A 27,531-nucleotide genomic window follows, 5' to 3' on the forward strand; every position below is an offset into this window, starting at 1 on the left:
CTACCCCCAGTAGAGACGCAGTACAGTCAGGACGGTCACAGGCAGTCCAAATAGATTTTTTTTCCCAAATCTTTTTGGAAAAGCCCACTGCCTATATAGACTGGATATGTCTTTCACTGTCCCTGCCTCACCACCACTACTGGCCCTGGACTATGTAAAATTACTGCAGACTGTTTCACTCTGGACAGGATGACAGCGGTGATGTAAGAGGCAACGCAGAGCCAGGAAAGAATTTTGCGCAAGTCTGCTGTAACACTTAGCTGGCTGCGTATGAATTAGGACAACTACCCCCAGCAGAGACGCAGTACAGTCAGGACGGTCACAGGCAGCCCAAATAGATTTTTTTTCCCAAATTTTTTTGGAAAAGCCCACTGCCTATATAGACTGGATATGTCTTTCACTGTCCCTGCCTCACCACCACTACTGGCCCTGGACTATGTAAAATTACTGCAGGACGCAGTGCTGTGGACGCAATGCTCTGCACGGCCGATATACAAAAAAAAAAAAAATGTGCAACACTGCAAAAGCAGCCTCAACATTGCTGCACACGGTTAGATGTGGCCCTAAGAAGGACCGTTGGGGTTCTTGAAGCCTAAAATCAATCCTAACACTCTCCCTATAGCAGCTCCGGCATCAGCAGCACTTTCCCTGATCTCTGTCAGAATGCATCTGTGGCGAGCCGCGGGAGGGGCCGATTTATATACTCAGGTGACACCTGATCTCGCCAGCCACTCACTGCAGGGGGGTGGTATAGGGCTTGAACGTCGCAGGGGGAAGTTGTAATGCCTTCCCTGTCTTTCTATTGGCCAGAAAAGCGCGCTAACGTCTCAGAGATGAAAGTGAAAGTAACTCGAACATCGCGTGGTGCTCGCCTCTAGTAACGAGCATCTCGAACACGCTAATACTCGAACGAGTATCAAGCTCGGACGAGTACGTTCGCTCATGTCTATTCGTGACCCCACTGCAAACGGAGGCAATAGTGAGTGACAAAGGCAGTACATGTAATGGGCACCGTGAGACCAAATGTCCTTCAGCCAAGTGTCTGGAAATAGTTCTGACAAACACAAGGACCTGTAATGATGGCGCCACCTGTCTCTGGATGGCAGACAATGAAACAGTTGGAGCTGTTCATATTGGTCGGATGATTAGACGATCCTAATACACTATGCAGCAAATCAACTCCTTCTAGGTGCTTGATTTTTTTTTAGCAAAGAGTGTAGATGACATATTAACAATATTTTGCAAAGTTGTCTATTTTCTATTTATTTATCATACCATATTATTATTAGGCAATATTAGAACTCATAAAGACTAAAACTATGTAATAATACGTATGTGTCATACACTGACTAGTTCTGGAATGCCATACAACTCCAGATAAGTTAGGACTTATGAGGTTATCAGTTCACATTGATTTCTATGAAGTTGGGATACCAAATTATGCTCAACCTTTGGTGACTGTTACATTGCAGTTAAATGAAAGTGCTTGAACCAGAAAACATTATAGGATAGGTGATAAAAGTGTGATTTATGTTGGTCTCACCGCTGAGACCCCCCGATCCCAAAAACAGGGGTTCCGTGTCCTTCTCTGCTGTCACTATGGGCCCTCGGCGCACACCCACACTGATGTCAGATTGAATGGAGTAGTTGGCCGAGCATGTGCAGCTGCCGCTCCATTCATTTCAATGTTGCTGATTGAAATAGCTGTGTACAAGTGCTCGACTATCTCCAGGATTCCCACTGAAAATGAATGCAGTGGCACCATGCATGCTCGGCCACCACTCCATTCAATCTCCTACTCACTTTGTTGGGTTCAAGTAAGCCCACAGTGAGGAGCAGGGTGATACATGGACCCCCATTCTTGAAATCGGTGGGGTCTCAGCAGCAAGACCCCACTGATTCCTATGGATAGGTGAAAAAGTGTTTAATCCAGTCTGATTTCCATTGTTCGGCTTGGACCTTTGAGCCAAACAACCAAATCAGCAAAACTGCAATGTGTCAGCAGACCCCATTGACTATAATAGAATCCGTCCATCCAGCATTTGGCATGGCAGCTGAAATGCCACGGTGGATCTGTGGGGAAGGCTCAGAACAAACCTCTGCGGCATATGTGTATGGGGCCTCAAAGATACATTAAAATTGCCTGCTTTGGACAACTTCTTTGTTTTAGAAAGGCCTTCCAATCCCAAGCCTATTATAGGGTCTATCACTACAAGCATTTAAGCCCTATAGCATGAATATGGATTTTCTAAACCAGACAACCCCTTTAAAGCCATACTCACATACAGCAGTTGGAACAGACTAAAATATCCTATAAGAACTGTAATGTCCCCCCCAACCTTCATCACTAAATATCCACATAAAAGTATAAACCATAGTGACCACTTAAGGAAGTATTCTGATCTTAGCCAAACGTGAGATGGGAATTGGGAATAGCAGCTCATTCACTGTGACTACTGTTGGCCAGAAGTATGAAAACAGCTGAAGTGCCTGCTCTACACTCTCTCCGTGACTCCTGAATTAAGTAATCACCATAACTTGCTGTGCTACACTGTTTGCCTAACTTCCATTCACTTCTATGGGAATTACGAAAATAGTGTAGAACAGACAGTTTAGATGTATCCATACTTCTGGGTCATCATTGGTCGCAGCAGTAAGCCAGGATGGGGTTAGGGAATAACCAAAGGAAAGACTAGAAGCAATGGGATGAAACTGAAGGGGAGGAAACACAGATTAGATATTAGACTGTTACGGGAATGAATGAGTGAAACAGGTTGCCATGGGAGGTGGTGAGTTCTCCTTCAATGGAAGTCTACAAACTGGACAGACATCTCTCTGGGATACTTTAGTGAATCCTGCACTGAGCAGGGGGTTGGGCCCAAAGACCCTGGAGGTCCCTTCCAACTCTACCATTTTATGAACTCTCATTCTAGAGATGGGTGCAGATGTGGTTGTAGACAAAATGTAGGCTTGGGCACAATTAACTCCTTAATGACCCGCCAATTTGTTTTTAATTATTCGTTCTTAGTTTGTTATCCCCTCATTCCATGAGCAATATCTTTTTTATTTTTTTGTCACCAGAACCATTATAAAGGCTTGTTTATTATAGGACAAGTTGCATATTTAATGGTATCATTGAATAAAACATATAATGTATTGAAAAACTATTAAGAAGTTCTGAGTGGGGTGAAAATGAAAAAATGCCATTGCACCATTGTTTTTTTGTTGCCTCATTCTGACCCTTATAACTTTTTTTATTTTTATGTTAATCAGGCTGTGTGAGGGCTTGTTTTCTGCAGATCGAGCTGTAGTTTTAATTGATACCATTAATAATTTTTTATTACTTTTTATTTAGTCTTAGTTAAGTGGCTGGCTGACAAAAAACTCACAATTCTGGCACTCACACATGCATCATACGTCGTTAAGACAGAAATTAATATCTGTATGCCTGCTTTGAGGTGCCGAATTAAACTGTAATATGCACCATTTTCTGTCCAAAGCAATAGTAATGTTGGTTTTACACCAAACAAGAACCGAACTATTCTCGTTTGCCCGACATCATCACCAGCTCGTTCGCCCTCATGCAGCCTGTTTAGACAGGCAGATCATAGTTGGGAATCGTGAACTTCTGGTTCAGCGTTTCACATTCCTATGTAAGGCCTCTTTCACACGGGGAGTGACGCGTACACAAATTATGCGCGTAAAAACCTTGCGGCTATTGGAATCAATGCTTTCCTATGGGAACGTTCAGATGTTTTTTGCCTGTCTAGAATTCCTTCCTCTGAAGGAAACCATTGGTTCTAAAAGCCACAAATGTTTTACACAGGTGATTTTTGCACGTGTAGATTTCCCTAGGAAAGAGGCCTAAAACATTGAATGATCAGTGTATAAACGCAACGAGAATATAACGAGCTGATGCTGATTTTTATACTCGCTGGTTCTAAAGGCCACGAGTTTTTTATGCACGTGATTTTTGCCCGTATAGGTCCCCATGTGAAAGAGGCCTAAAACATTGAATGATCAGTGTTTAAACGCAATGAGAAGCCAACGAGCCAATGCTGATTTTTATGTTGCCTGAGGCTTTATTCACACGGGCGTTTTATCACAGCGATTTTGCCGCAATAAAACAACGGCCAAAAACCGCAACCATCTGAAACATTGGATTCCAATGCATTTGTTCAGATGGGCGATTTTTAGGGGCGTGAAATCGGCCAGCCACTTTTACGCTGACCGGAAAAAATAGGACTAGACCTATCTTTTGCCAGAATACAGCGGCCGATCCCATAGACTCCTAGGAGGGAGTCTATCAGACTGAGGGAGGTGAGAGGGAGTTTAACTGCTTCCCTCCTCCTCTCTGCCCCTTGCCGGCTGCCAGGGGCTGGGCGGGAGATTATCAAACTAGCTACCTCCTCGTCCTATCCCTTCCCCTTTCCGGCAGACAAGGAGCAGAGAGGGGGTGGGAATTTAACACGCTAGCTCCCGCCCCCTCACTTTTTGGCAGCCGGCAAGGAGCGGAGAGGGGAGGGAGTTTAGCAGAGCTGCCTCTTGTTTGTACGATTTTTGGCCACAAAGTGTGCAACCAGCAATCGCAGCGCCCATGTGAAGGAGCCCTGAAACTGAACAACAAATGAGAAGCACACGATTCTCATCAGTCATTCAGTCGTTGGCTCGCATTTAAATTGAACGATTATCATTCACTTTCGTTTGTTTGACCAATTTTTGGAACAATTATTGTTTAGTCTAAACGCACCTGAAAGGCTCCTTTATAGGCGTAAGCGCTTTTGCTGTCTCCCGCATGCGCCGTTAAATCACGTTAATGAAGAAATTAAGCAATCAAGTCCTGATCTTAATTAGTGTTTTCTCGTTCATTCACATGGCCTGGAACGAGGTATTAGCGAAAAATAACACTGAAGCCTGGAAATCTCTTTTTCGCCATAAATCCTCAGAATGACTTTAATTTTCTAAATAGAGGCACCTGTAAGCTTTTCCCTGCATTGGACGTTGCTAAACTGCCTCCCCTTCCCTTTTTTTCCAGTTCTTATAGCATAGTAATACAGATAGTGACAAGGAAAGTTAGAAAAAAATTCAAAAATATGTTTAACATAAGAAAAAAAATTTGAAATATTTTGATTATTCATTCCCTTTAATTAAAATGGCACCTTGCTGTTCCATTGAGCTGGTCTGTGGTAAGGCTATACATATACTCAATCTCTCATCTTTTTCTTAAATATTAGAAATAAAAAGTTCCTTCCAGCTCCCTCAGATAATTGTCTTCTCATTCTTTCATTAACCATCACAATGGAGATATCTCCCTGGGGTCCCCAACCACTTCTAAGATACAGCCTGTCAATACATTGAATTGTGCATGTAGTGATGACCCTCTGCAGTGACCCCCAACATTATCCTACTGAGAGGGAGGAGGCACGAAATGAAGGGGGTATAGAAACTCTTTTTAATTAATGTGTAACTAAGGCAACAACTGAAGCAACATTTACGACCAGAAATATCTCTTTGGCAAAGAGCACTGAAGTCAGCCATTGTAACTTTGCATCTTCCAGCTCATTTCTCATACATTGTGGAGAAGCAGCTACCAGGCATTTCTTTAAGAATCTACTTGGAATTGACACTGGGTGTAAAATCTGTGAGCTGAGCAGGTTATCAGTGATTGCAGAAAATAACCATTTCAGCTGCCACATATATAAAGAATGTGCTACTAATATGAATATGCCTAATAGGATTACTTGGATATATGCGTTAGTCTCGTATGCTTGACAACACAGTCCTTCACCAACCCTCATGCTTTTATATCATTTAAGCGAAATGTTGTGCACATTTCTTCTTTTAGAATAGATGCTTGGGTTGGTACCATGGTGAATGAAGAATAAATGTGTCCCCAATGGTTGTGTTACAGGGGATATAGAAACAAAGAGAATAGACTAACATCTCTGTATTATTGGGTGACACCCGCCACGTGCCGATGAAATAAAGTGGTGAATAACCCAGTTGTGCCTATTGTTGGTTTATGTCTTGAAAAGTTGTTAAGTTGAAAATGAAAAGTCAGTCTGTCTATCTATCGCTCTCTCTCTCTCGCTCTCTCTCTTATTATCTATCTATCTCTCATTATCTATCTATCTATCTATCTATCTATCTATCTATCTATCTATCTATCTATCTATCTCTCTCTCTCTCTCATTATCTATCTATTCATCTCTTTCTCTCTCTCTCATTATCTATCTATCTCTTTCTCTCTCTCTCTCTCATTATCTATTTATCTATCTATCTATCTATCTATCTATCTATCTATCTATCTATCTCTCTCTCATTATCTATCTCTCTCTCTGGCCGCCTGCAAACTACCACATTACTGATCCTCTGACAGTGATTGCAAGGGGTGTCAATGAGCTTGTAGCCATGTACCATACTGGCACCGCGGCTTCACGCAGTTTGCCCCTATTAGCCATAAACCTCCCCATTAAGGCTTCTTACGGGTAAGGCTGATTGTAGCCATACTTAAATCCAACACTGAGACTCCCTTTGAGAAGAGATGTCAACATCAGGTCATGCAGGTTGCCTCTATCTGAAAATTTTTTATCAGAATGGCACTAACATCCTGACAATTGACTGCATTGGTCAGTTTGCGGTGGATACGTCCCTGTGACCACACGGCACTTTAGACGTCAAACATATCAGTATACAATTGACATTATGAATGGGGCATATTTATAGCCCTTGGCGGTAGAGAGTGATCACTGTTCGTGAGTCAAGCACACGACATCCCATTATTGGGTCACGTTATAGCTTGTCTCGTCGCGACAGGCGAACTTATCTCCTTATAATCATTGACGAGGTTATACTCAGTTCTTTCCTGATACGACAATACTCACCTGTGGGCAATCCGTATGCCTTGCTCCTGATGAGCTGTCATACATAGTGACAGGGAAACGCGTCGAACATGATTTAAAAGTACTATATTCGAACATAAGTAGTTTCACCAACACAGAACGAGTAATAAAATAAGAAATTCATGAATACTCTTCGGAGGTTGTACGTCAATAAGCACTGGGCCAGTGTTTACAATTGTAGTCTATGCATGAGCCACTGTGTACCCTTGGCCAACCATCCAAGACACACTTGACCACCTGGTACCCATGTGCATTTCCTGACTTGAGAGACGAATGTCGGTATTACATTACTGTATGACGTACATTAATCACCAAGTCAACCCATAACAGTATCATCTACCTATACACGTACGACACTGGGGTATAACGCTCTTCCACATCACTCTCTCCGCCATCATCTGCTTATATAGCCGGATACTTGAGATAGTGGACAGTCCCCGGTTGTGGGTTGATACTGTGTTTTTTTATCCTGTCGGTATATGTCTGTTAGTGTCTTTATGTTTGCCCCTGGTTTTAAGATAATCCCGAATAAAGTTTATTTCTTTTAAATCTATATCTGTGAAGGGCCATATGGCCGAGTCGGATCCGGCTGCGAGAATTCTCACAGCCGGACCCGCCCCGAGTGCCTGCAGAGAGCAGCACGGAACTCACCCTCTCCCGCAGCTCCAGCTCTTTCATGTGCCGGCTGCCGGGCAGCCAGCGCATGCGCAGAGCGGAGCCGGAGGCCGGTGAATGACATTTCTGTGCGGGGCTCGCAGAGCCCCACACAGAATTAGAGCATGCCGCGGTTTGCTTGCTGCGCGGGATTTCCCTCAGACAAACCACGGCCGTCTGCATAGGAGTGCGTATTGTAATGCAATCCTATGCAGGCGTCCAGAGGCAGAAATTCTGCGGGGAATCCCGCCGCGGAATTTCCGCCCGTCTGCAGGCGGCCTCTCTCTCATTATCTATTTATCTCTCTCTCTCTCTCTCATTATCTATGTTTCTCTCTCTCTCATTATCTATCTATCTATCTCTCATTATTTATCTATCTATCTATCTATCTATCTATCTATCTATCTATCTCTCATTATCTCTCTCTCTCTCATTATCTATCTATCTCTCTCATTATCTATCTATCTATCTCTGTCTGTTCGTCTCTCTATCTCATATCTATCTGTCTCTATTTGTAGTCAAAGAAGCAATTATTATTTTGAATGAAATAAAAACTGCTTGGCAGGACTTACTGGCCCTGGAGACAGGGAGCACACAAACGTACTCACTAGAGATGAGCGAGCGTACTCGGATAAGCACTACTCGCTCGAGTAATTGGCTTTATCCGAGTATCGCTGTGCTCGTCCCTGAAGATTCGGGTGCCGGCACGGAGCGGGGAGCTGCAGGGGAGAGCGGGGAGGAACGGAGGTAAGATCTTTCTCTCCTTCTCTCCCGCCCGCTCTCCCCTGCTCCCCGCTGCGACTCACCTGTCAGCCGCAGCAGCACCCGAATCTTTAGACCCGAGCACAGCGATACTCGGATAAAGCCAATTACTCGAGCGAGTAGTGCTTATCCGAGTACGCTTGCTCATCTCTAGTACTCACATTTGCATTGAAGTGTATGGAGAATGCGCAGCTTGAAAAAAAGTCCCCCAAAATCCCAGACAACCCCTTTAACCTCCTAGGCTCTAGGTGACTGTAACCCATCCCTCTTTAGTGCGATTATCTAGTAAATAAATAAGTACATGAATTATTAGCTATTTCAGATATTTGGTAAAAAGGATATACATGAGAATTACATATGTTTTTACTTTGTTGACTAGATGGTATATCTGCCAAGTGCGGCATAAGTCACGTGTCTCGGAGAAAGAAGAGAATTGTCGGTGGAACCAAATCCATGCGGTAATACATGTAACTTCTATGTTGAGTTAGTTCCTTCTTACTTTTTACACGATATGGAAAAGTAGTTGTGTCTTTCACCCCTCTTGAAATGCCTGACACTTGCCAAAAAGACTGTCTGAAACATCTGTACAAGTTTATTTCATGCTCACAGCACTTGTGTTCAAGGGATTAATAGTTCTCATTTTTCACCAAACATGGTCAAGATGAAGAGCGGGTGACATGTTTATTGGTAACTTTTTATGCAGTTTTAAGTAAGAAATGTGTTCTACATTATAAAGAAGTATAGAAAGTGATCACATTATACAATTAGATTAAATCTTGGCTAGCAGTAGTGAGATTTACTTTTTTTTAACTTTTATATATTTTAGGGCGCGGTCACACGAGCGTAGGCGTATTTACGTTCGCACGTGCGCAGCGTTTAATCGCCGGAAAGAACGTTTTTCGGCGATCATGACCAGAGCTAGAAAGCGTATTATCGTTTGTTCCTACTTTGCAAACTATCTTTTCGGCCATCGAATATGCGTTGGCGCGTATTTCGGTCGCATATGTTCCGGGTTTTTTTTCGGATTGCCGTTTTTACGCGCCGTAAAATCGCCCGTGCGAACTAATACATTGGAAACCAATGCCTCAGATGGTCACGTTTATACGATTGGGCGCAAAAACGCGCCGTTTATGCGCTTGTATGAACGCACCCTGAGGTTGTTATGTGATTTGTTTTTGCAGTTTTATAGATAGAAAACACCAAAAGACAGTGGGGCAGATTTATTAGTACTGTCTTCATTTAGACAACTTAGAACTAGACTAAATACCCATAAAATTATCAAACTGTTTGATAAATTTGGCGCATCATTAGACAACTTTATGTCACCAATTGCTTCACTTAGACTGCCTTCACATCTGTGCTGGAATCTTAGTTTGGAACTTCCATTGTAAATCCGGCACAAAATACCGGAAGAAAGAGCTGCATGCAATGCTTTTTCTTTCAGTAAAGTGCCGGGGTGCGGAGCAGAAGCCGAAAGGACCGCATTATAATCAATGGCGCATTATAATCAATGACATTATAATCAATGACATTATAATCAACGGCGAACAGAGCAGGGAAACTGAGTCCCTGCCGCAGATGTGAAAGTAGCCTTACTCTGCACCTTTTTTGTGCAAATATTTTTCTGCACATTGGGGTGTCAAACTCATTTTCCCAAAGGCCGCATCAGCATTATGGAGGCTTCACACGGACGTATTTGCACCTTAAAAATTTGCACACACCATACGTAGAGAATAGAACTCATTGATTTCAATGGGTTCATTCTCATTTCCTATTTTCAAGCATACGGAAAAAAGACAGCATGCTCTATTTTCGTGCACATTTGTACACCAGAAGTCTATGGGACATGCAAATGCACAGTATACTGCGCAATTTAGTGAAAAAAAAGAACATAGCAGGACTCCAGTGTCTAGTGAGCAAAAAACCCAGTCCAGTGTGCACATAAAATACAGTAAAATATGCGGACATGCATGCGTATAAAAAGACTAGCTCAAATACATGGCACTGAAGCATGCGAAATTGTGCGTACACTTGTGTGAAGAAGCCCCTATGGTTGCCTTCAAAGGGCCGCTTATAAAGGCTGATTCAAACTGGTGTATTTGCGCTCCGTTTTAAGCAAGTATTTTTTATAATACCAAGATCTGAAACTCCATTGATTTGTATTGGGGTATTCAGACATGCGTTTTTCATGCATGTATTTTACGCACATGAAAAAAATCGCAGCATGTCCTATTTTGATCTGTATTAAGCATCGAAATTGCCCGTTAAAGTCAATGGAATCACATGAAAAGTGAGAAATCTATGTGACCTATGTTTTTTCTGTGCACGTGTAAAACACATTAAAAAACCCCAAAACACAAGTAGGCCCAAATACGGAGTGAATACGCCGTTTTGGTCATTGAAAAAGTGTATATTTCACAGATTGAAACTGCATACACTCATTTGAATGAGCCCTAAATGTGACTACTCCTTAACATGTCTATGGAGCTCTCGGCACCATGAAGGGGTTTCTCTGGATTGCATACAAAAACCGAGGCACAGGGTGTAAGTGGGCAGGAGCTACACTGGATGTATTATGCACCAAATGGAAGTGTCCCACCGTCTTCCTTATGCACCTTTTTTTAGATTGTTGATAAAATAGTTCAAACTGTTCCACCAGAGATATCATGGTGCACCACTTAGTCAGTAATAGCCAAGATGTCCTTTAGGACCAGGCTAGATAATAGCCAGCCCCTTCCACCTCTTAAGCTCCGAGCTTCCTATCTTGGTGGGTATCTATGGTGCCCGTGTAGGGGGTTGGAGGTGTACCACCACCTGTGAGTTGCTGAACAGAGTGGTGCAGAGGTGTGCCAGAGCTCAGAATCTAAAGTGGCACCCGCTTCCCGTGCTGGCACCGTCCCTTCTGTCAAGTGCTGGCTGCGTCCTCCAGAGAAACTAGAGAGACGGTCCTTTTGCATCCGGACCTTGCGGTCCACATAAAATGATGTGGCAGGCCTTGAGTTTGACACATGTGCTCTAAATCATGCTCTATTGTCTAGTGAGGTGCAAAAAGTGTCTAAAAAACATAATAAATCTGATCCAAGGTATATATGCCAGTTCTTTGGCACAAATTGAGCACAAACTCTGGTGCATTTAGCTTAGTAATTGTGTCTCAGTGTCCTTATATATGCTCATGTATTTGTCTATGACTATTGAGATAGTGGATAGATATCTAAAGACAACTAATAAAATAAAAATACAAAGACCCATATTTGGAGTGCCAAAAGGCACTAAAGGCTTTTTTCACACTAGTCTTTTTCCCAGTTACAGTATATATTTTGCTCCCATGGTTTTTACTACTAGCAGCCGAATACATGGTGGCTTTCTGATAGTGTTTGCTGTCAGTTGGCATCAAGAGGCCTCACTTCTGTTGTGTTATATATATATATATATATATATATATATATATATATATATATATATATATATATACCAAGAAACTGAAGACATGTCTTATGCTTTCCATTCCAATAGGTTAAAATTGATAGCATGATATTAGTGTGCAGTTACCTTGCTTGAAAGAGGTTTTAGATGACATTTATGGCATGTCCATATGCTTGGCTGCCCCTATAACGCTGCTTCGAATGTTTAATAGCTGTTATTGAACTCAGTTCTCCCAAAAAGTGAGAATAAGTTAGGTGGCACCCCTGCCTTCTTAGAAACATGTGACATATCCTATGACTATGCCATGAATATCTGTCATTTGGATACCCCAGACCATTCAACGTCCTAGGAGTGGGACACTTTGTAATCAGCGTATTGACAATGGATCCTTCTAACAAGCAGAGATTCTTCAAAGTGGACAATCCGTTTAATATCATCAGGGAAGCTGACATTAAGGACTCCTTCACATGGGCATATGCGCAATTGCACACACCTCAGAACGAAGCATTTGCACTGTGAATGAGTGTTTTTTGCACACAGAGCATGTGTTTTTGTACATAGGACACAACCACACCCTGAATTAAATGGCGTTAAAGATGTGTTCTCTTTCCCACAGAATAGCGCATCCCATTGCACACGCGGTCACTTCTATGCGAACCTTTGGTGAGCAAAGGCGCACAGAGGTAGAGCATGCTGCATTTTTTTTTCTTTTTTACGAGCGCAAAAAAGGAGACGAGAATGAACCCATTGAAATAAATGGGTACTATTCTTTGCATACTGTGCACGTAAATCTTGTGCACTTAAAAGCGCACAAAAATACGCCCGCCCATGTGAAGGAACCATAAAGGGTTGTTCAGCGAGTTATTTTTTTTTATAAAGTCAGGAAATGCTGTGAAATAATACATGAGTCAATACTAAACTATCTGGACCCCCTGGAGCTCCAGTTATCCCTCCTGCAGACCCCTCTCTTTTCCGCTTACATGGAAACCTAATGGTGAGCATAGGCTTGTTTATTGTTTTACAGTATTTCCTGACTTTATAAGAGAAATTTGAACATGACTTTCCAAGAGTGTACTATCGATGACCTAGCCTCGGAACCCCCGCCGATCAAAATGCCACGGCTACGAATATCGTGCAGTGGCCTGGAATGATACTGCTAAACGGGTGTAGTTAAAGGCTCATGGGCCGAGGTGCAAAAGTTTATCTTGGAGGCCCCCCAACTTTTCTTAACCCATTAACGCAGGGGCGTAGCTTGAAGCTCCTGGGCCCCAATGCAAAACCTGTAACAGAGCCCCCAACTATAATGCTTTATTCATAGTACTAGGCTCCGTATATGGAGAAGAGAGGCCCTATGGTCCCCCTAAGGCTCCTGGGCCAGGGTGCAACCATATCATCTACATCCCCTTTAGTTACGCCAGTGCTGCCAACGCTCTCCTAGTTCACTCTCAGAAAGCCCCTTAAACTCACTGGATAACTTCTTTAACCCATTAAGGAACAAGCACTGTAAATATATCGCGCTTGGTGCGGACTTAAAGCCCAGCCATATGTAAAATTAAGGCCAGGATTAAAGTCTCCTGCTTCTGCAATCAATCTGGAGCAGAACCACTGCTGATAACCCGGAGGAGGAGGGAGAAGTGGGTTTTAACCCTTTCTGCCCCCTCCTTTATTTAGTACACATCTCTCAATGAGCGAGATGTACTAAAAAAGTGAAAGTGGAATTATTTCTTTCACATCATGAGCATGTGTTATGTCAATGCAGCATAAACAATGGACGATGAGCTGATGTTCAGTGTAAATAGCAGACGTTCAGTACTGAATGGCCGCTATGTTAAAGGGGTTGTCTCGCGGCAGCAAGTGGGGTTATGCACTTCTGTATGGCCATATTAATGCACTTTGTAATATACATCGTGCATTAAATATGAGCCATACAGAAGTTATTCACTTACCTGCTCCGTTGCTAGCGTCCTCGTTGCCATGGTTCCGTCTAATTTCGGGGTCTTCTTGCTTTTTTAGACGCGCTTGCGCAGATCCGTCTTCTCCCTTCGGCTCCGCTCGGCAGCATCGGCGATTTGGCTCCGCCCCCTTGTACGCGTCATCGCGTAGCTCCGCCCCATGATGTGTGCCGGTTCCAGCCTCCTGATTGGCTGGAATCGGCACGTGACGGGGGCGGAGCTACGCGATGACGCGTACAAGGGGGCGGAGCCAAATCGCCGATGCTGCCGAGCGGAGCCGAAGGGAGAAGACGGATCTGCGCAAGCGCGTCTAAAGAAGCAAGAAGACTCCGAAATTAGACGGAACCATGGCGACGAGGACGCTAGCAACGGAGCAGGTAATTGAATAACTTCTGTATGGCTCATATTTAATGCACGATGTATATTACAAAGTGCATTAATATGGCCATACAGAAGTGCTTAACCCCACTTGCTTTCGCGAGACAACCCCTTTAAGTCGATGGAGAGGGGCAGGTGAGAGTGAGGAGTGAAATCTCCTGCAGCCTCCCCGCCCGCCTGCTGGCTGCTCTGTGACCGAGACAGTGCTTCTAGCTCCTGTGTAACAGCTCGGGAGTGCGTGTCGAGCATCGCTTGCCTGACATTCGTCCCGTGTAAATGAGCCTTTTGGTTGTCTTCATTTGGGTATATTATCGCACACAGTGAATAGAACCCATTTCAGTGGCTTCATTCAAATGCATGCATTTTCTGTGCGCAAAAAAAGGTGCTCTATTTTTCTGCCCATTTGCTCACCAAGGGTCCCCCAAGAAGTCAATGGCGGGGTGCACAAATACGCGCACAGATGCGCAATACGCTGCTCAATTCCGTTAAAAAATGAACATATCTGTAACTCATTAAGCCATTTAAATCGGGGCGTGTTCATCTGCCCAGCCCTGAATAAGCAAAAATTCCATTAATATGCAACGATAGGAGCGCAAAAAAGCCTCGTTCAAAGGGCAAAAAAGTTTTACTAAGGTATGCGCAATTGTGCTTACGCTCGTGTGAAGTCGGCCTTAGGGTGCCTACCCACTTGCGATTTTCTTTCCTGTGATGTTTTGCGTTTTTTCTCAAGAGCAATTAGTATAGAATGTGTTCTTGTCCATCTGGGGTTTTTTTTCCGTTTCGTGGGGTTTTTTCACATAGGAACTGTCAGTTGCATATGTGTCCTTATTTTTCTCTTAATGCACCCATGAATGTCAATGGAGGGCTGCAAAAAACGCGCAAAAACGCCGCATTTTTCACGCGCGAAAATCGGCAACGCAAGTGGGTAGGCGCCCTTATGGTGAAGTACATCTAAAAATATGATGTCTACAGAAAGATACAAAATAATTTTAAAATGAAAATTTTATATTTTACCATTTCCTTCTACAGGGGCGGCTGGCCATGGCAGGCTTCGCTGAGGCTTAAGGGCTTCCACAAAGAAACTCGTCTGCTATGTGGAGCTACACTAATAAGCAGCTGCTGGGCTCTAACAGCTGCTCACTGCTTCAAAAGGTTAGAGACATGTAGCAGTAAGTAGTATGCAGGCCAAGTAGGTATACAGAATGTGCCTGGTAGGAGCAAGAAGAAAAATAGGACTTATGCCCTGAGAAGTAGCAGAAGGTGTGAGCATGGACAAATTAGCGGTTCAGGGTGTGTTCTCATACTGTTCATGCACTCACTGCTGCAATGCTACAAAGAAGTGCCAGGGCTATAACACCTAAAGAGGTAATAGGCTGACCGATTATCCTGTGGTTAGCGGGTGTTGTCGTAAAATAAAGGATGCAAACTTGCTTGTTGGGTATGCATTACAACTTTGTAGGTTTCATACAAAAAAAAAAGTTAATCAGCTCCTCTTTGTCTGTAAGTAACTTCTCCAAATACTCCCAATAGTAATAGTCCACCAATTGTAAGACGTGCTTGCATGTCTCCATCTTTACACATGGCGATTATCAACCAAATATAATTGGTGGAAACAGTGATTTTCAGCAATAATTGGTCGATGTACACACAGACACTGACAGGGCACTGACTTTTTTTAGTTTTTAGCTCACCAAGTGGCTATCAGCCCATGCAATACAGGCAGTCATTCATAGATAGGCAATCTGTAAACAACTGCCTGTTTGTAGTAAATAGAGGTAGGCATCTAGAAGAAATCTCCAGTGCAATGACTGTCACTACTGTGTGAAAGCCCAACAGTTGTCCCATGTAAAGGTACCTTTATTTATTCATGCATGTGGGTGGGGAAAGCGATCAAGAGTCTATGAGGCGCTTCTTTTAAGATAACTCTAGTGCACACTACCTAAAACAATATGGCAGGTCATCATAAACTGGCCTTCACCCCTGGGTAGAATGCAAACCTAGTTATCAAGGTTCTGCTAATTAATTAACTAGAAGGGTATAATCAGTGGTGTCTGGTTTGTATTTAACATATTCTCTATATAACTACTAGACTACTAATAGAGTCATGCATTAGGATACTAGCACATAGAAAACTAGAATACTAAGGCTGCCTACATATCTGCATTGAAACCTCTGTTTGGAGTTCCATTGCAGACATGGCACAAAGTACTGGAAGAAAATGCAAGGCAGGTGGGCAGAAACTGAACAAACCTCATTATAGTCAATGGGGTCCATTCAGCACCGTTCGGTTCCGTCATAAGTCAGATCCATTCGGCCAGGGGATTCCCCTTTCCTGCTCCCCAAATGGAGCAGGCCAACAGAATCCCCCACCACAGATGTAAAGCACCCTAACACTGCCTAGAGCTTTAAATGGTCACTAACTTTTCAAACAACTTGTGCTTATATTATAGCTAATGTGGAAAACAGCAAAACTACAATTTACTTTATTTACCTAAAATTACATTTTTATGCTGAAAAGTCTCTTTATAGTGACTAGGGGGTCTCCCTTCCTCCTAAATTGCTGTCCACTGCCTGCTGTCAAGCCTGTTACTGGAAACCACACAACTATAGAACAGGAAATGGAGGAGGGGATTAATCATCGTGCTTATTGAAGTCTATGAGAACAGAGGGTAGGGAGGAGTAGGCATTCTGCTGGAACTAATGATGAATTATTTGCTGCTCCTTATTCACATTTCCACTGCTCAGTACTACTGTACACTATTCTACATGATGATCTGTTTTTCTATGTGTTAGTGTAATTTGCAGTTCTCTGTGTACAGTTTATAGAACACAGCACAGCAACAGCTCCTCCCAGTTCTGAGAGAACTGAGAATGAGATGTACACCCTGCATGGATAAAAATCAGGATACATGTCATATAATGGTCAGAAATAGTGTTATTTTTCATTTGTACACATTTAGCTTCCCTTCTATTTACCTGTGATTAGGTATTCTTTACAAATAGCCATTGCAAGTGTTTGTAAAGATATGTGATATTTAATGCTTTGTTCATTTTCATGTGCGGTTTCCAGGTTTGGTGACAAAGCTCACAAATACTCGCTGAGAGTTGGCGACTACCACTCTGGAGTAGAAGATGATTTTGAGCGTGAGCTACCAGTGCAGAAGATTGTTGTACATAAGAAATACCATAGTGGCAGCAATGACAATGACATCGCATTGGTCAGATTGCAGGGAAAGGAAGGTCACTGCATATCATTTAGTTACCACGTCCTGCCAATATGTCTTCCGGAACGGAAGGAGTCATCTGCGTATAAGAAGCCATGCTTTATTTCTGGGTGGGGAGACACAGGTATGTCTGTTGTATTATTATATTACACCTATACCCCATTATTACTGTATACTGGATCCCTGGAACATAAATGCATTTACATAGAGACCACTGTGGTAGCTATTTAGAAGGTTTTATGCAAAATAGAGCTAAAGCCCTCTTTTGGGCAGTATACCGATGTTTACAGGAATACTGATATAAAATCAGGATCATTATCTTGTGTGCATCCAAATAACCAAAAATGCTGACTTTAAGAAGCTAATAGTGGACTATGATGCAGAGTTTAATGGACAAGTTTTTTCATGTTCATCTAAGAATACGCAGACATCTTTACCTGATACAAAGGTGGAGTGACCATAGATCTTTAATATATGAAGATCCATGGGAGCTACACAGCTGTTTTGGACAGCGAGTGTGCACAGACCGTGGCAACTAACCGATTTGACTTTGGGTTAATCGTAAAGGCATTATCCTGATGGTTTCCTTTAATCCCTGTATAGGGATATGGTCTTTGCTGTGGGAAACCGAGCAGGCCGGTACCTCATGGAGTAGTCCTGGTCTAGCTGGCAGCTGACCCACGGAAGTCAGAGACACCGGTGCAATGCACCGTGAAACAGTCTGAACTACAATCAAAATCTGGTCCAATGTCAGGACAGACAGAGTACAATCGTAATCCAGGTAGTAAGTCCCAGAATCAGGGCAGACACAGGAGTCAGAAGCAGAAGACCTTTTCTAGGTGACTGAGACAAACTCACATCAACACTCAAGCAAGGAGGAGGATCCCCAGCCCAGCTAAATTGGAGGGCAATAGCCTATTACCCTGGAGCTAGCGTGAGAGTACTGGAAAGGATTAACCCCTACATTGCTGATGGAAAGTACACAGCTACAAGCCCACTCATATAGGAGGAGCAGAGCGATGCCCGCGTCTGCCTGGAAAAGCCGGCCTAACAATAGCTACAAGTATAGCTATAGTATGTCACAACGTTGCATTTTTGCACACGTGTGTGTATTTTACTGTATTTTTTGTTCGGGCATGTCTCGCTTATTTGCACATGCAAAAATATACAAGCATGCTCCCATTGATTTCAAATAGGTAATTATGTATAATTAGTTTAATATGTGATATTTTTGTGCACAATAAGCCCTTAAAGTTATGGTTAGAAGAATGTGACTGGCCCAAATGGAACGCTGATCTCAACCCCCTTCAACAGATTTGGGAAGACTCTATTGTTCAATACATGTGCTTAAGTAACGTCAATAATAAATATATGGCTTCTCGCTAACACGTGATGTTCCCTTCCGTTTCCCCTGAGTGTTGGAGGTGTGGAGGAGAACAAGGTACAATGCTACACATATTTTGGGAATGCCCAATGTTGGCCAGTTTCTGGTCCGAAGTATGGCGGATTACCTCCAAATTCACAAGCTTCATTCTACCCAAATCACCTGCGCTGTTCCTGCTGCATCTCAATGACATACCTGTGTCCACATATAAAATGTCTGTGGTATGCCATCTGGTAAACGCAGCAAGAGCATGTATTCCTAGGCTATGGCGGCAGAATGTGTCTCCCTCAATTAAGATGTGGTTTAGAATGGTTAAAGAGATAATGGAGATGGAGGATTTGACAGCTTCAGTAAAAGGTACACAAGATAAGTTTCAGAAAACCTGGTTTTATTGGATCGAATTCCAGGATTCTTTGGAATTCCGTAACTTATACAACGAGCACTAGAGAGCAGAATTATGCCCTTAGCACAGTTCAGATAGGGATGCTGCAGTGCTCCAAGGTCCTGCCAAATAATATGGGGACAAATGTAAGACTATGCATTACGATGTACCCTTTCTCCCTTCTATTCCGTTCCTTTTTAGATTTTGATTTCCCCCTTTTTTTTCCCCTTTCTTCCTCCTTTCCTATGGTTTGTTTTTTTAATCTTACGCCGTCCTAATGTTACACCACAGTCAGCTGTTTACAATTAGGAGGTTCTCCGTCACTATCACGAGAATAGAGGAATCTAGAGGGTACATGGGGTGGGTTGGGTTTAGGTAGAACGGTGGGGAGGCATGGGTCGGGGACTGACCTTTAATGAGGGTCCTCTTACCTCTTTACAGGGGTTGCAAAATCCGGGACCAAGCATAATTGCAGTTCACATTTGCAATACCATAGGTAGTACCTGAATAGGCCCACCTCCAGGGGTTTATTGTACATGCTTTAATGTTTAGCACTTTGCCTTAATCCCGTTGACGAATTCTGTACCACTGGTTAGGTTGCAGGTTGTCATTTTCTTTGCATTACCTAACAGTGATTTAACTTGTTGTTTTGGAAAAATGGAAAATTCATAAATAAAGAATTTAAAAAAAAATAACTATATGGCTGAATGGACCCAAATTCTTGCATATAGTGATAAATAAATGTAAAAAAAAACAAAAAACTTTATGTATTTATGGCCATGTAGTGCACAAACAAAGAGGCTAACTATCTTATCATTAGGGGTTCGACTGCTGGAACCCTTACCGATCATGAGAATAGTAATCCTGTGTCCTCCTGTATAAAAGTAGCTGCAGCCGAGCATGCACGATGCCATTCCTTTCATTCTAGTGGGAATGCCCAGGAATAGCCAAGCACTTAAACTCAGCTTGCTGTTGCAGTCCCATTGAAATTAGTGGAGCAACTATGAACATGTTCAACCATTAATTCCGGGCCCCCTGTTTTCATGATCAGATAGTTATTGCTAATCCTTTGGATAGAGGATAAATTTGAATCTTGGTACAAACCCTTTAAATATATGTTTTACTAATGATTTAAATTTCATGTCACAGGTACCTCCTATTCGAAGACACTTCTGGAGGGCGCAATTCCAATCCTTCCCAAAGAGAAATGTGTATTTCGTTACAAAGGAAAGTTTACGAATAGAATGATCTGCGCTGGAAATGTATCTGAAGACAATAGAGTAGATAGTTGTCAAGGAGACAGTGGGGGTCCCCTCATGTGCCAAAATGCCAGTGGACAATGGGTAATAGTAGGGATAACTTCTTGGGGCTATGGATGTGGACAAAAGGATTATCCTGGAGTATATACCAAGGTCAACAGGTTCATCCCTTGGATCAAGAGAGTTACAAAGCTGAAATGAGACTAAAACGAAACAAACAATCTTCGTTCATTGTGAATTATATGACTTATGTTGAAAACTGAACTTTTTGCCGTGAGATTCAGCTTGGAACAATATGTGCTCTACAACATGCCTTAATTCCATGTATAGCCCTTCGATGTACAAAGAAACAAAGCTGTGAAATGTCTCCATGTTGCGTTTTTGTCATTATAACAAAATTATTGTGTGTATATAAATATATTATTTCATTTGATGCTTATTGTCTCAATATGATTTTTACAGAGCTAAAGAACATACATTATGTTGGCAAAAGTATTGGGACACACATGGAAGGTGATTAAATTTGGTTTTATTCATTGGCCCCAATGACTGCAGTAATCCTCCCAGGCTGCTTTTTTTCCACCGAATTGTGATAAATGTGTGGTTGGATTTGCCTCCATTCCTTCGAGAAGAGCTTCAGATAGTGATGTGGGGATGATGAATGTGTTGAGCGTGTACAGATATGGCGTTCTAGTTTATCCCAAAGTTGATTGATGGAATAGGGACTTTGGGCCGGCCAATGAAGTTTACAGATGTTCTGCTCTTCAAACCAAGACTTAACACTGCATTCTGTATGACATAGTGCTCGGTCATGTTGGTAGAGACACGGAGCTACACTATAGTATTGCCACAGGGTGAGTATTGCCACATTGTCCGGAATATCTCTGCACCCAATGGCTTAGACGGTGGACTTCAGAACCTTCTCAAAACGTCACTGTTGGAGCAATGCAGTCGCACAGAAATCGCTCTCCAGGTAACTGCCATACCCAAGTGTGGCCATCTGATCTGAAGATGGTTCATCTGTCCACAACACTTGCTTCCACTAATTTATAGCCCAAGCAATGACGCTCCAAGCACCATTGTAGGCGCCTCTGTGTATTTACTGCTGTAATGTTGGTCTTGAGTGCAGCTGCTTGTCCATGGTAACCCTTCGCATGCAGTTCCTTTATGAATGATTTTAGTTCTAATGGATGTTCCAGTGGCCTGTGAGACCTCCTGAGCAATGGCTAACGATGTCCGAAATGCCTTCACAGCTCATGTTGTCCACATTCCATTTCTGAATAACATTGCCAACAGTGGACTTTAGATGGTCCATAAGCCTTCCTCTTACCCTTTCGGCATTCAGAATTCATCCAAAGAAACAGTATTGTCATGAACTCTTCACACTTTACAGGGGGCTCTGCCACACACAAGACAGTGATGATGGGGGAACTTTCCTCAGCCCAATAACTTTCCCTCCCCAGTGGGCCAATTCTAACTATTGCTACGGAGCCACATGATTTCTATGTATACCCCTGAATTACTACAATTTATTTTATAATTTGGATTTAATTTGAACATGTCAAAAGTGTGAAAAGTATGAATGCAAAAAGTCCAAAAACAATGGGCAGCGAATAGGGTTACAGTATCTAATAGATATTCTGATAGACCAGGCATTGTGCTTTTAATTATTACATAACAGCCCTGCTTATTCAGCAAAATTTACTTTAAGAAAAATCTAAATGATATCTAGCTGAGATGGGACTTAAGGCCCTTTTACACAGGAACGATCATCACTCAATGAACAGAGGTGGAGTGTGTCGGGGATTGGTCCTCCCCGCCCGTCTACAGTCACAGTAAACAAGCAGTTGCTCATAAGTAACTGACTGCCTGTTTACACGGACCAATCTGTTGTTTAGTTTTATGCATGCAAAAACTGAACGACGAAGAAGAAGCAAGCAAATTCTCATTTGTTGTTCACTCGGGACATGCTAGATGGGGTTAAACCTTGTTCCCAGGTGATGTCACGGCAGCCATCTTGGCCGATATATTGGAGTCATGTGTAGGAGAAGTGTGAGAGAGGTATGCAGGGCTGTGAACGATGTGGTGGAGCCATTACCAGAGGCCCAGTAGAGATGTCAGTGAGAGGGCTAAATGATCCAGCGGCCAAAAGATTAGAGCCCGTGTAGGGACCACGTCCCACAGGGGACGTGGTCCCCAAAGAAAATGACGGCACCATAGACTTGTAATTGATAAAAGCTGCAAGAAATATAAGACCTGTCCAATGACTTTAGTGTATGCACACTAGGGACGGTGACTATGACAAACGAGTTGGGATGAGGGAGTATCTACCCGAGGACTGTGATTATGGAGCAAGAATTGGGGTGGCGCAAAGAGATGTTTTGTGTTTAGTAAGATAATTCGAGTTATAGGATGTTCACATGATATAGGATGCTTGTTGATATGGTTTAAAGTGTAAAACACTGAGGACAGGGCACTTCGGAGATGACTGTGCTATGTGCTTATACAAGATGATGTTAGATTCACATGAGGTTAAAGTTACTCAAGATGGCATTTGCACGTGCGGTGCATGTGAGCCCACAGTGACACGGAGCTCCTAAATTTAGTGATGTGCTCTGGCATCTACGGTGCATTAGCCTGTGAAGTTAACATTCTGCGTGCCTTCGGTAATACAGAGTACAGTTGCCTCTTGGCCAATGAAACTCGGAGGCAATAGTATTTACATACCGCATGAATATTGAATAGCCAGCTCCAAATGGACTTTGTGGCCCTATGCACCCTCTGAAATGTTAAATGTGAATTTACCTGTTGCTCCACTAAACATAGCCCTCTATTCTGTTTTAACTACATGTATACTATTTAACTACTTAACAATGTTTTGAGCGAGTAAAAGGAAGCATATGTTTACCATGTGTGCTTTTCTAAAATTCTAACAGTGCAGTAGAAGTGAAGGAAAGTGTACTAGTAAGCAATTTCTTGTTTTTCACTTTAGTCTATATCCTCTACAATCCCGCAAGAAGAGCTATGATCAAATGTTTATTATAATGTAAAGTAAGCCCCTGTATCAGAACTATTTCCAGGCGCTTGGCTGAAGGACTTTTAGTCTCATGGCACCCATTACGTCTACTGTCTTTCACACCTACCCACAATTGTCCCTTTTGCAATGGTGTACAGAACAACAAAACTGCACTGCTATGCAGTGGAACTGGTCTGTCTTCAGCGATGAATCAAGGTTTAATTTGGGCACTGATAACAGTCATGTTCATGTCTGGAGACCTCAGCGTGAGTGGCTCACTCCTGCCTTTGCTGTGGAGCATCACACTGCCCCCACTGCTGGTGTAGTGGTCTGGGGGGCCATCGCATACGACAGTCGGTCATCCCTAGTAGTGGTACAAGGGACAATGACAGCTCAGCGATATGTTAAGGATATCCTGCAGCCACATGTGTTCCACTCATGGTGGCTTCCAAGAGAAATTTTCCAGCAGGATAGCACTCGGCCACACACAAGGGGGGCACAGGTATGTCTCCACAACATTGTCAAACTTTCGTGGCTGCCCAATCTCCAGATTTATCACAACTATAACATATATGGGACAATCTCGGACACTAACTCTGACAGCCTACAAGTTTGTACAATCTAGTGGCTCAGTAACATCAAATGTGGAGCGATATACCGCAGGATATCATACGGAAACTGTATGCCTCCACGCCCTCCCATATCACATCTTGTATCCAAGCTAGACGCAGCCCAACAAGGTACTAGAGCCTCCATGCCCTCCCATATCACATCTTGTATCCAAGCTAGAGCCGGTATAACAGGGTACTAGAGCCTCCATTCCCACCCATATTACATCTTGTATTCAAGCTAGAGGAGGCCCAACAAGCTACTAGAGCCTCCATGCCTGCCTGTATCACATCTTGTATCCAAGCTACAGTCAGTACAACAGAGTACTCAAGCTTTGATGCCTACTCATATTAAATTAATTATACCGCAGGATATTATATGGAAATTGTATGCCTCCACGCCCACCCATATCACATCTTGTATCCAAGCTAGAGGCAGCCCAACAAGGTACTAGAGCCTCTATGCCCCCCTGTATCACATCTTGTATCTAAGCTAGAGGCAGCCCAACAGGGTACTAGAGCCTCCATGCCCTCCCATATCACATTTTGTATCCAAGCCAGAGGCAGTACAAAAGGGTACTAGAGCCTCCATGTCCTCCGTATCTCATCTTGTATCCAAACTAGAGGTGGTACAACTGGGTACTAGAGCCTCCATGCCTGCCTGTATCACATCTTGTATCGAAGCTACAGGTGGTACAACAGAGTACTAGAGCCTTCATGCCCACCCGTATTGCATTTTGTATCCAAGCCAGAGGCAGTTCAAAAGGGTACTAGAGCCTCCATTCCCACCCATATTACATCTTGTTTCCAAGCTAGAGGAGGCCCAACAAGGTACTAGAGCCTCCATGCCCACCTGTATCACATCTTGTATCCAAGCTAGAGGTACAACAGGATACTAGAGCCTCCCTTCAAAGGGGTCAGTTTTCCACAATAAATATTTTACTCTGATATAGTAATCATTTACTTATTTCAACATTACAATCACACATATAAAGTTTAATTCCATTCTGATAACTCCTTTAAGATGATGGATTTTTTTTACAATGAGTGTATTTTGGCAAAAATATGCAAGATTGTAATTATAATGAAGTGTCCTCATCCTCCTGCGAGTTCCTATACTAACCTTACAAACAAGTCGCAGAAAATGGGATCAAAATTATTTTGTATCACTGACTTACTTATACAAGGGTAGCCACTTATACACTGACCATTCAAGAGTAGGTCGGCTGTTTAGTATTGTAATTGTACATGGATAGGTCTTCTAAAAGGTGTCAGTCACCTGGTTACTCATAGTATTAGATCAGGTGAATTGCCAAGCACTTTTTAAGTACCTGGCAAAAATTGACTTCTAACTCATGAGGCTTTTTAGCTTTCCTCTGGATCAACGTTGCAGGACAGTAGGCCGAACTGGATGGACATATGTTTTTATTCAGCCTTAGACTGTATGCACATGGATGAGTACAAAGTTGTGCCGTAGATTATTGGGCACAAATCCCATCGGACAGCTCATGGACATCCCAACGGACAAGAATAGGATGTGGGGTGATTGTTTTTTTCACTTGGACTATTCTTCTAAGTAAAAAAAGGCCACATGCATATGCCCATTCAAATAAATAGATTCAATTTCCGTTCGAAAACTATGTGCAAGTAGCCTCACAAACTACAGTCAAAGTACTAATGACCACCTGTTGGTGAAAGATGAATGCCTTAGTGAGTTACTTATGATGATGTCACCATCATGTGATCAGTCACTGGGGCTCTGAGCTCTACCCCTGATTATATGATGGTGACATCATCACAGGTCCTTCATCCCTGTGCACTGAATGAGGGATTACGGGCAGGCTACATCCCCCACCCACCCCCGCAGCCTCAGTTATTATTAATACAGCAGTACTCAGTCTGGCAGTTTGTAGCTGGTTGTGAGACAGCTGGACACCTATGTGGAAACTCCAATAACTGACACCTCACAAATGTACACATACATAGCTGGCAGTGCATATTGACCAATAACATTGAAGCATAGTCCTTCACCACTATCTTCACAGTCTCCTGAACATGATATCATGTCAACTCAAATGCACCAGTCGAGCCGTCATCTAACCGTCAATCATTGACCAGTGTTGAAACAAACCATTGCTGTCATACAAACATGTCACTGCAGAGGGTCCAACACTGCCATTAACGCAGCTTATACAATACAGCAATATGCAAAAGCATCGAGCCAACATGCATCCACCGCGAGCAGCTGAAGTTTTTAAATCACATGCAACTCATTTGTGAGAGCAATGAGCCAACATGTTTCTCAGCAAGCTGCTGAAGTTTGTAAAACACATGCAGCTCATATGTGAAAGCAATAAGCAAACATGTCTCCTCAACATGCAGCTGAAGTTTGTTAATCACATGCAGCTCATATGCGAAAGCAATGAGCAAACACATCTCCTCAGTGAGCTGCTGAAGTTCATAAATCACATGCAGCTCTAATGCGAAAGCAATGAGCAAACATGTCTCTTCAACGTGCAGCTGAAGTTTGTAAATCACGTGCAGCTCATACGTGAAAACAAATAGGTGAACATGTCTCCTCAGTGAGCTGCTGAAGTTTGTAAATCACATGCGAGTAGCTGAAGTTTGTAAATCACGTGCAGCTCATACGTGAAAACAAATAAGCGAACATGTATCCTCAGTGAACAGCTGAAGTTCGTAAATCACATGCAACTCATATGTAAAAGGAACAAGCCAACACGTTTCTTCAGCGAGCTGCTGAGGTTTGTAAATCACATGCAGCTGATATGCAAAAGCAATGAGCGAACATGTCTCAGCGAGCTATTGAAGTTCATAAATCACATGCAGCGTATATGTAAAAGCAATGATTGAACATGTCTCCTTAGTGAGGTGCTGAAGTTCATAAATCACATGCAACTTGCATTTGAAAGCAACACATTTCCTCAGCAAGCTGCTGAAATTTGTAAATCACATGCAGCTGATATGCGAAAGCAATGAGCGAACATGTCTCAGCGAGCTGCTGAAGTTCATAAATCACATGCAGCTTATATGCGAAAGCAATAAGCAAACATGTCTCCTCAATGTGCAGCTAAAGTTTGTAAATCACATGCAGCTCTTATGGGAAAGCAATGAGCGAACATGTCTCCTCAGCGAGCTGCTGAAGTTTGTAAATCACATGCAGCTGATGTGCAAAAGCAATGAGCAAACACGTCTCCTCAGCAAGCAGCTGAAGTTCGTAAATCAGATTCAGCTGATATGCAAAAGCAACGAGCGAACATGTCATTTCAGCTAGCAGTTGAAGTTCGTAAATCACATGCAGCTTATATGCGAAAGAAATAAGCGAACATGTTTCAGCGATCTGCTGAAGTTCGGAAATCACATTCCGCTTATATGCAAAAGCAACGAGCCAACATGTCTCCTCAGCAAGCTGCTGAAATTTGTAAATCACATGCAGCTGATATGCGAAAGCAATGAGCGAACATGTCTCAGCGAGCTGCTGAAGTTCATAAATCACATGCAGCTTATATGCGAAAGCAATAAGCAAACATGTCTCCTCAATGTGCAGCTAAAGTTTGTAAATCACATGC

General features: G+C 42.8%; 1 protein-coding gene across 1 annotated transcript in view; it reads left to right on the forward strand.

Annotated features, from left to right (window-relative positions):
* The window catches only part of LOC136625915 (neurotrypsin-like), a 63,305-nt gene extending 42,439 nt beyond the window's left edge, over positions 1-20,866 (forward strand). Inside the window, exons 12-15 of the mRNA XM_066600511.1 lie at positions 8,698-8,776; positions 15,101-15,223; positions 17,142-17,419; positions 20,211-20,866. Of these exons, the coding sequence (XP_066456608.1) occupies positions 8,698-8,776; positions 15,101-15,223; positions 17,142-17,419; positions 20,211-20,521 (791 nt within the window). The 3' untranslated portion in view covers positions 20,522-20,866. The remainder of the gene's footprint in view (positions 1-8,697; positions 8,777-15,100; positions 15,224-17,141; positions 17,420-20,210) is intronic.
* The last annotated feature ends 6,665 nt before the right edge of the window (positions 20,867-27,531 follow it).

The sequence above is a fragment of the Eleutherodactylus coqui genome, chromosome 4 (genome assembly GCF_035609145.1).
Source record: "Eleutherodactylus coqui strain aEleCoq1 chromosome 4, aEleCoq1.hap1, whole genome shotgun sequence".
Classification (NCBI taxonomy): domain Eukaryota; kingdom Metazoa; phylum Chordata; class Amphibia; order Anura; family Eleutherodactylidae; genus Eleutherodactylus; species Eleutherodactylus coqui.